Genomic DNA, 10262 nt, shown 5'->3' with positions numbered 1-10262 from the left:
AGAGAGAGAGAGAGAGAGAGAGAGAGAGAGAGAGAGAGAGATTGTGATTTGTGATATAGGGAGAAGTTAGGCCTGAATTGTAGTTATAAAATAGTATTAGCCCCACCTATTGGGGAGATTAAGAGTACAGAATTTCTAATCAATATGCCAATTCATGTCAGTGACCTAGAATATGAGCCTATAATGTTGTCATTGCATAGATGTTCTATGGGAACAGAGCTTTGATGAACGCTGTCTTGGATCCTGAATGCAGAACTAGACACCTAGCTCACACTTGTCAGCACACCTCCATGACTGCCACTGTGGAATTTTATAGAATCAGAATACCCCATCCAGTGGGATTGGTCCCAAGGTCCGAAGCAGAAGTCCTGTCATTAGGATTTTATTTATTTCTCACCAATGCCCAAATTCTTTTTTTGCAAGCCTGATGAATTTCTAAACAGTATTCTAGGAAAGTACACAAACTGTCTCAGTGTCAAATAGCAAAATGGGTAATTTTCAGGATCTTATGGGAAGGCGCTGTGATTTTCAAGTCTACCTATGCAGCTTAATCTGCACAGGGTGCAATACCAAAATGCTGTAACAGTGGATATCATAAATAAAAAAACATTTATTTCTCACAGGTCAAGAGACTGGTAAATACAAGGTCAAAGGGCTGGAAATCTGGTCACTGCCGCCTGGATTGCAGATATCCATCTTCTGGGGTATTGTCATATTGTAGATAGAAAGCAAGAGAGCTCTGGTCTCCCGATCTCTTATAAGAACACTATAGCCATCGTGGATCCCAACTTCCAAACCTTAGTCGAACTAAACTCTCTGTCATGGGGCTCATCTTAAACTGCCATCATGCAAGGGTCTTAGCTTCATCAATGATTGAAACAAACCTCCAGTCCATAATTATTTTTCACCAAAAGAATCTCCAAGAGTAGTGAACCTTGACCCTCTTTCTTCCTCTGGTAAATTCTAACTCTGGACCTTGCAGGACTATGACCCTGGACAAAGCTTCTCCTGCATTCCACTCTGCCCTAAAGAGAAGAACCAAAAGACAAAGATGTGGTACTAACTGGCAATCCAGTGAACAGCACAGAGTGTCTGTTCTTTCTTTTATTTCTTTAAATAGATTATTTGATCATATTTGTACACTGCTTACTGAAAATCTGTGTCACGATGATCTCTGAACCTTGTATTTCACTGTGATTTCTGTATTTCACTGTGTTTTGTTGTGTGCCAGGTCTTATATATATGTTTAAGCAAAAGTGAAAAGTCTTACATGCCTAGATATTTCAAACTTTAATAATTAAAAATGTACCAATCATTGATTCTGTGTTTCTAATGATCATTGATAGCATAGACAAAGTATGCATAGAGATATTCACTGTATAGATAATCCTAAGGGAAGTAGTTGAAGTCAAGAGGCTGTTTCTGAGGTATTGTGTGAGGTATAGTACCACATAAGTTCTCTTCACACTCGTAAACACTTTTGTAGCATACAGATCCTCAGGAAAATTTAAAATCAAAATGGTTAATATTTACAGAGGATGACTACACTGCTCCAGCCAGAATCACAGTATTTCACACAAACTGTTTTTAAAGTTTTATTTATTATTTTTATTTTATGTGTTTTGCCTGCATGTAGGTAAGTGCACCTGTGTCCTGCAATGCCTGCAGAGGACAGAAAAGGCCATCAGATCCTCTGTAACTGGAGTTACAGACAGTTGTTAGCTGCCATGTGGGTGCTAGGATTTGAACCCCGGTCTTCTGCAAGAACAACCAGTGTTCTTAACCACTGAGCCATCTCTCCAGCCCAGGAGGCATATGTCTTTTTCCACGTGGATGCTGAGCATTCTGCAAGAATAGCCAGAACTCTTACCTCTGAGAAATCTCTCCATCCCTAAAATAACGTTTTAAATTAGTGTACTAAGCCCCTAAAACATGCTCTGCTACCATTTTTCTATTTTAAATCACATAAAGTTGGAGGTATTGAAAGGCTGAATAAGTTTTCAAGGTTGACACACTGGGCTCACCAAGATTTCAACTCAACATGCTTGGCTCCGTAATCTGCCCACCTAATCTGCCTGCCTCATCCCGCAATGCCTTGAAATTTCATCATACTCGAGACAGAATAACTAACAAGGATAAAACAAATGTTAGTGAGATTTTCAGGTGTGTCGGGGGTGGACACATATATACTGCTGGTGGGAATATATTTATTACTAGTGTGCAGAGAGGATGGCTAACTTTGTTTTGTTCATTTTAATCTATTTTAAAATTTTTATTTTATTTTAAAATTTTTATTTATTTAGCTTTTGAAATTTCATACATTTCCCACTCAAATCTAGAACCCCTCCCCAATCCATACCTCCCCTTATCCTCCCACCAAACTCTACACATTTTTTTATACAGGGTTATATGAAACTATTTTCATTCAAGTATAAAATGCATTTTTAGCAAATTATCCATAAATTACTAGTGATATATTTAAATTCAACAGACAATTCTCAAAAGAAGAATTCAAGTGACCAATAAACATGTAAAAAAAAATATTCAGCATTGTTATCCTTCAGGGAAAGGCACATTAAAATTGCCTTGAAATTTCATCATACTCGAGACAGAATAACTAACAAGGATAAAACAAATGTTACTGAGATTTGCAGGTGTGTTGGGGGTGGACACATATATACTGCTGGTGGGATTATAGATAAATGAAGACACTAAAGAAACAAGTACAGAGGTTTTTCACCTAAAATCATAATGACCACCACATGGTCCAAATTCAGCTTCTGCGTACAGAAACAAGGTGAGCATAGTATGAAGCACTTAATATCCAAGTCTTTCATGCTGCTTTTGACAACAGCCAAGGTAGAGAAACAGCCTAGACACCTAGCGGTTGTTGATTAAATAAACAAAATATTGTATATATGGTGAAAGAATTTTTCATTAAACATAAGTAAAGATGAAAATTGCATCATTTACAGGAAAATGGATGATAATGGAAACCATCATATTAAGTTGAATAAGCGAGATTCAGAAAGGAAAAAAACATGAATTTTCTCTCTGTATATATGCATATGTGCCACATGAAAGAAAAAAAGAATATTTTGTGGGAAATGGGGGCCAGCAAGATGAGGGAAAAATGTTGAGAAGGCAGCAAAGAATGTCCCTAAGGAAAACAAGACGTGTTTTTATGTATTAACTATTTTTAATATTTTATTTTTTAATTTTATGTGTATGATTATATTGCCTGTGTGTATGTAAGTGCACCGCGTCATTCAATGTCCATGGCCATCAGAACAGAGCATCAGATCCCCTGGGATTAGCGTTACAGATAGTTGTTATCTGCCATGTGGGTGCAGGGAACGTAACCATGTCCTCTGAAAGAGCAGCCAGGGCTCTTAACTGCTGAGACACATTTTTAAATGTGTTTTCTTTGGGGCTGGCAAGATTGCTCAATGGTAGGGGCACATGCCTTGAAAAGTGCCCAGCTGAGCTTCATCCCCACAATCCACATGATGAGAGGTGAGAATAAACTCCAGCAAGTGGTCCTCCACCCTCCACATGTGTGTTGTGCCATGTGCACACATGGACACAGAACAATATGCACCTTCCATTCACACAAAAATAATGTAAAAATCACCTTTATTGAAGTGTAATTACTCTAAGACATAATTTACATGTAGCAAAATATACATTTTTAAAGTCTAGACAAATGCATATGCCCATATAATAATTGTTTATGGTGTAGAACACTTTCGTTACCCTGAATCCCTCCTGTAGCTTTGTCTTCTGCAGACTCAGAAAGGCCCGGTTTTTTGTTGTTGTTGTTGTTGTTGTTGTTGTTCATTTTTTTGTTTGTTTGTTTGTTTTTTACTGCCATCTTTATTATCTGCCAGTTCTAAAACTTGATACCTGCAATAATAACATAATATTTTCTGGCTTACTTCTGCTCAGCATGTTTCTGAAATTCATCCAAAAAAGATGCTACCAAAACTTGTTACCATTGAACAGGTCATAATCTCCAGAGTATGTACTTGCTTTAGGAGCTGGTATTTAAAGTGACCTCTCAGATGGACGCAAAATGCTGCTGAAATGTTTGAATCATGCATCGTGGTCATCAGGAAAACTGAACTCAAATATAAACACTGTGACCATGACTTCTTATTAAGGGATTTGGAACCAGACCATCTCTTCAAGAAACAACTGTTTTGAACTTCATTTTCAGATTCAGCTAGAGGTAATATTTAAGGAATGTATATATTTTTTATCCTGAAAAATTACTCCAATGAATAGTTTATTAAATTTAGTGAAATCATCTATGTTTAGACATAAATTTATTATTTTAAAACTTCTAAATTTATGAACTGATGGTAAACATTAAAACCTCTCTCTCTCAAAAAGACCAAAAGAAATTATGACACAATTCTAATGTCCAAATTACAAATTAATATTATAGAGAACATTTTATTTGTAAGTTGTGTATATCTATCATGTAGTGCCTAATTTCAAATTTATAATATGTGAAATGGATAAATCTACCAAAATAATAAATACCTTAGTTTTATAAATATCATTTGTTAGTGAGAGCATTTAAGTCACTCGTGTTTTTCAAGCACCAAGCTGTCTTCAGCAGTGATGGACTTAGTCCTCCGCACTCCTGCAGGGAAGTGATGAGACAGCTCTGGTCTGGAGAGCAAAAGCTCAACCTGGACCTTTTCCACACCGGACTCTGAAGTGCTGGAGAAGCAGGACGGTAAGAGTACACTCACCAGATCACAGTGAGCCTTAAAAAGCCAGAGGGAAGTTGTGTGTGATGGCTGGTAAAGCAGCTGTGAAAGTAGAGGAAAAGAATGTACATGTCTATGGGCTAAATCTTCTGACTTCTCTTAGAGTTCTGAGAGTAAATATTAAACAGCTCTGCAGAGAAAAAAAATCTTTTTTATCAATACTGTTAAGGAAAGATTGCATTTATTCCATATAAAACTAGGACATGCAACTATTTCTTGATTCATAATTCTTGACATTTTAATCTAGAATAAATGCAAGAGTAAAATGTATCCTGAAAATGAAAAATAATAATTTGTCCTTAAATATTTTGTAGCTAGAAAGATTCAGCTATCTAACCCATTTTTCAAAGTGTACAAAAAGAATTATCTGAAGAGTTCTTATGTCAACTTTTTACAGGCAGATGAAGTATTTGTAAAATTTAACAAATCTTTGGGGGCCGTAGTTATAACTAAAATTATTAAGTAATTAACAACATAAGAATTATGTAAAAACAATTTATTTCTTTTTTTGATTTTTCAATTTTATTAGAAGCCCTATTATATTCAGAAGTTCAGTTCAACTGAAAATTCTCTATACTTATCAAATATAAAAAATAATTATTTTGTCATTCTGTCTGCTCAGATATTTTCAAATTATTTTGTTAAGAATACTGAAAGTACTAGGGAGTCATCTATACTCCTGATACTCAGAAGATGAAAGAAAGAGGGTCCTGGATTCAGAGTCAGCCTGGGATACATAGGAAGATCCTAACTTTAAAAGATGATATTCAAATTTGTCCGTTTTTAACCAGAGTTTATTTTTTATTATTATCTGGGAATTTAATACTTGTTTGCAATGTAATTTGATCATACTCATTCCCTGCTCCTCCCTCTGACTCTTCCCAGACGTCCTAAACTGCATTCTCCTCCGAACTCCATATTCTCAATTGTTATGACCCACAGTGAAAACGTAAACTGTGTGAATTTATTGAGTCCACCATGGTTTCTTAAAAATGTTAAAGTATGACAGCTTGAGTTTTGGCATGCAGCAAAGCTGGAGAGGCTGAGTCATCTAAGCCGTTTAAAGGTAAAGTCCCAGAAATCGGACATGGAGTTACTGGGTTTGCTTCTTACCCTGTTGGATTTCAGTCTTGTTCTGGTCTGGTATTGCCTCAGTATGGCTCATTCCTCCCTTTTGGAATGGTTCCATTACATGTTGGAAGTATGGAATTTGTCTTTTGATTTTACAGAGCTCACATTAAGAGATTGCTTTGAGTCTCACAAGAGACTTTGAACTCTGGGCTTTTGAATATTGAGACTGGTAAATACAATGGGACTTCTGAAGATGGACTAAATGCATTTTATATGATCATGAGCCTAAAAATAGGTTGTAGCTATCATCAGAGTGTCATAATTATCTTTTGCTTTAACCTGAATTAATGTATATGTGAATGAATGAGAGACGGTGAAAGAGAGAAAGAATGCTCACATAATGTAACATCATTCAATCCCATCTTTGCAGTATTCTGTTTCCCTGTCACTGCCTCACATAACCCACTGCTCTGTCATTGTCCAGTGGAAATTCTCATTTTGGGGGGACTAGAAGTTTTTCAGGCTCATATAATGTAAGTAAAGGTTAGTGTGAACTATTAAATGTTGTACTACTGCCACCTAACAAAATGTGAATACTGGGGTGGAAAACAGGAAAGAGAAAACAAAATATTCAGGGTGTGTGTGTGTGTGTGTGTGTGTGTGTGTGTGTGTGTGTGTGAAGTCCATTATTGCTTCACCTGCTCAACTTCATTCTCTCTCCCTCCTTCTCTCTCTCTCTCTCTCTCTATCCCCCTCTCCCCTCTCTTGCTCTCTCATCTCTATCTCTCCATATATATAAATGCACTTCTGTGTGGATCAATCAAGGAATGATACTTACTTTATACCATACAGTGGTGTGGGCAAATAGAAACTTTCCACTTGTGCCTACTATCCAAAATATTTTGTCTTTCAAAATGATGTTATCTAGACTACTTATGTCAAAGGACTTGGAGAAATCATGCTGGGGCCTGAAAACCTCATCCTTATTGTTTAATTTCTTAGGGCCTGAAGATTCTACTGAGGGAGAACTTGTGAGCTACAGTAACAACTAGCCTGGAAAGATATTATCACTGGTGCAATGATCACACAAATGTCATGGGAATAACCAGCAATTTCCTGATTTGATATAAGACCTGCTCCACAAGAAGGAACTGATCTCTTGCACTGTTTATTGGTTCAAAAGCCCATTAACTGGCTAGGCCTTAAGTCCTTATCTTAGATTATTATATGCCCCCAAATAAGATTATTAAACTACCTAGAATATAAGTAATATCACTCTGGTACTTTTAATTACCATGTAACATGTAAAACTTGAACAAAAGTTCTTAAGCCAGTCTATAAAGACTAATTTATTTAACAAGAACTAATTAATTCATTTGACAAGAACTAATTTAAATACATGTATGACTGAACTTTCAGCTTAGATATTTAAGACAGATGTTTTATTACTAACAAAATTTAAAAAAATAGATTAAAATGAACATGGGTTCTCATAGGCTTATATTTGGATCGCCTGCCACCAGATCATCCCACCCCACCCTGTCATGCAGGCTGTGCCCTGCAAAGCCCCTGAGATAGAGAGGGCATCCGCACTTGCTACCTCACCTCCTGGAGTTTTCCTGACTCGCTGGTCCACAGTTTGCTGCTCCAAAAATGGCGCTGACTCCACCTCTTTTTCCCAGTGTGCTCTGTGTCCCCAACGCTGGCCCTGCATCAGTTCCAGCTTTTTAAGGACCTCACAGGCTGTAGCAATAGCCTGAATAATTTTGGGAGTGTCTTGGACCACCCTGGCCAACAACTCAAAGGAAGGTATCTCCTGTTTGTCAGTGTTTCTTGTTATGTAGTCTTTAACTACACATGTGGACTCATGAAGAGATAATGTATGTATAATTTGTCAGTAGGTTGTTGGACTAATATGATTTTCTCTGGTTTTTTAAAAGTTGCTAGGCATTATTTATCTCTCTCACAGTCTAACCCTTCCACCATGTTTCCCCATTTTATTTTTATGCATATCTGTGCATGCCAACATGAGTTTATGTGTATCATCTACATACAGTGCCCACGTAGGGCAGAAGAGGGCATTGGATCCCCTAGCATTGGAATTCTAAGGAGTTGTGGACATCATGTGAATTCTAGGAACTGAACACAGTCCTACCAAGAACACTAAGTGCTGATAAGGGCTCAGACATCTCTTTAAACCTCATTATTTTCAACTTTTAACATAAATTCTCCTTATTTGCATAATTCATCCCATGGTAGCTGATGTAGACTATTTGTACTCCTCAATGATTTCTTCTTTTTATTCGATTCTCCTCTTTCCTCTTTCTTCCTCCCTTTTCTCACTCTTCCCTTTTTCTCCTCTACCTTTCTCCATTTCCTTCCCTCCCCTCCCGTCCCCTTCCCTTCCCTTCCCTTCCTTTCCTTTCCTCTCTATAGGATCCAGACAATAAAGAACTTATGGACCAGAACAACCACAGCTCTTCAAATGTTTTTATTCTGCTTGGCTTCTCAGATCATCCAAAATTGGAGATGATCCTCTCCGTTGTTGTCTCCATCTTCTATGTTATTACATTGGTGGGTAACACAGCTATCATTCTCTCATCCCTCATGGATTCCCAGCTCCACACACCGATGTACTTCTTCCTCAGAAATTTATCTTTCCTGGACCTGTGTTTCACTACAAGCATCATCCCCCAGATGCTGGTTAACTTGTGGGGACCTGAGAAGACTATCAGCTCTGTCGGTTGTGTTATTCAGCTTTATGTGTATATGTGGTTTGGCTCCATTGAGTGTCTTCTCTTGGCTGTCATGTCCTATGATCGTTTCACAGCTATTTGTAAGCCCTTGCATTATTCTGTAATCATGAACCCACATCTGTGTCTCAAGATGATTTTCATGGTCTGGAGTATTAGTTTGGCCAACTCTGTGTTACTGTGCACACTCACAGTGACTTTGCCTAGGTGTGGAAACAACCTTCTGGACCACTTCTTGTGTGAGTTGCCAGCGATGATCAAGATAGCTTGTGTAGACACCACCACAGTTGAAATGTCTGTTTTTGCTCTAGGCATTGTCATCGTCCTTACACCCCTCATCCTTATTCTTACTTCCTATGGCTACATCGCCAAAGCTGTGCTGAGAATGAAGTCCAGGGCAGGGCGTCATAAAGCAGTGAATACCTGTGGATCTCATCTCACAGTGGTGACCATGTATTATGGAGCTATTATCTACCTGTACTTGCAACCAGGCAACAGTGCCTCCAAGGAACAAGGAAAGTTTTTCACCCTCTTTTACACCATCATCACTCCCAGCCTCAACCCCCCCATTTATACATTAAGAAATAAGGATATGAAGAATGCACTGAAGAAACTGATTGGGATTAATGTCAAATCTACAAAAATAAGGAAATTTTTGAAGTGATATTAACATATCAGAGCAAATAAAGCAATGGATGCATTTTTTATGTATATATAAAGATATGCATCTCGTCAGACATGGTAGCACATGCCTTTAATCCCAGCACTTGGTAGGCAGAGGCAGAAAAAAGACAAAAATACATAAATAAAGACATGTATCTTTAGTTTTATTGAGAGAAGTTGTCCTAAAATCATAAAGATGAATTTTAAAAAATTTCTTTATAAACAAGCCACATTATAATCATCCTTAGCATTTCACTTTTATTAGTTTGTTATTTTATTTTTAATTTTCGTGAGATGTGATTTTCCTGTAGGCCCAGTTCACCTAAGATTTGCTATGTAGACCAAGCTGATCTCAATCTCATAAATACACCTGCCTCTGCCTCTTGAGTACTATGATTAGAGGCACGTGTCAACACTCCTGGCACTTACTTTTATTTTTAATTACATGTGTATGACTGTATCTGTAAATGGGTATGTGCGCGTGAGTTCAGGTACTCACAGAGGTCAGCAGAGGGTGTTGGATCCCCTGGAACTACAGACGTTGTGAGCCATGTGACATGGGTTCAAAGAACCAAATCCAGGTCCTCTAGAAAAGCAGTGGGAGCTCAATCACTGAGCTGTTGCTGTAGCACCTTCTTCACTTTTAGGCTACAAACCAATGTCATATTCTGGGAGAAGTAGGTCATTAGTCATTTTCAATTGAGCTTGAAATATGGAAAATGGAATCATATATTTGTATGCATTTTCTTTATTATGAAGACCCAACGAAATGTTATGTTTCCCATAATTATTATATCATGATTATATCTGGATTTTCAAAGTTAGTAAATGATTTAATATAACTACCATTGGTTATCAGTCTTACCAAGATTAAGAACGTAACTCCAAAATATAAGCGTAATCATTCAGAGAGATAGACTGTGCATACCGCTGCTGGAAATTTGGGTTATATAGTTTCCAATTTATATGCAATAAATCAGATATATGTATTCTA

At 37.3% G+C, this 10262-nt stretch overlaps 1 protein-coding gene across 1 annotated transcript; it reads left to right on the top strand.

Moving 5' to 3' along the window:
* The first annotated feature begins 8309 nt into the window (after positions 1–8309).
* On the top strand, positions 8310–9269 carry LOC103729569 (olfactory receptor 2W1-like). The gene has a single exon (XM_008827655.1). It carries the CDS (start codon positions 8310–8312, stop codon positions 9267–9269), a length of 960 nt encoding a protein of 319 aa, XP_008825877.1.
* The last annotated feature ends 993 nt before the right edge of the window (positions 9270–10262 follow it).

The sequence above is a fragment of the Nannospalax galili genome, unplaced genomic scaffold (genome assembly GCF_000622305.1).
Source record: "Nannospalax galili isolate Female #2095 unplaced genomic scaffold, S.galili_v1.0 scaffold1453, whole genome shotgun sequence".
NCBI lineage: Eukaryota > Metazoa > Chordata > Mammalia > Rodentia > Spalacidae > Nannospalax > Nannospalax galili.
This window is presented reverse-complemented; position numbering and strand designations above follow the sequence as displayed.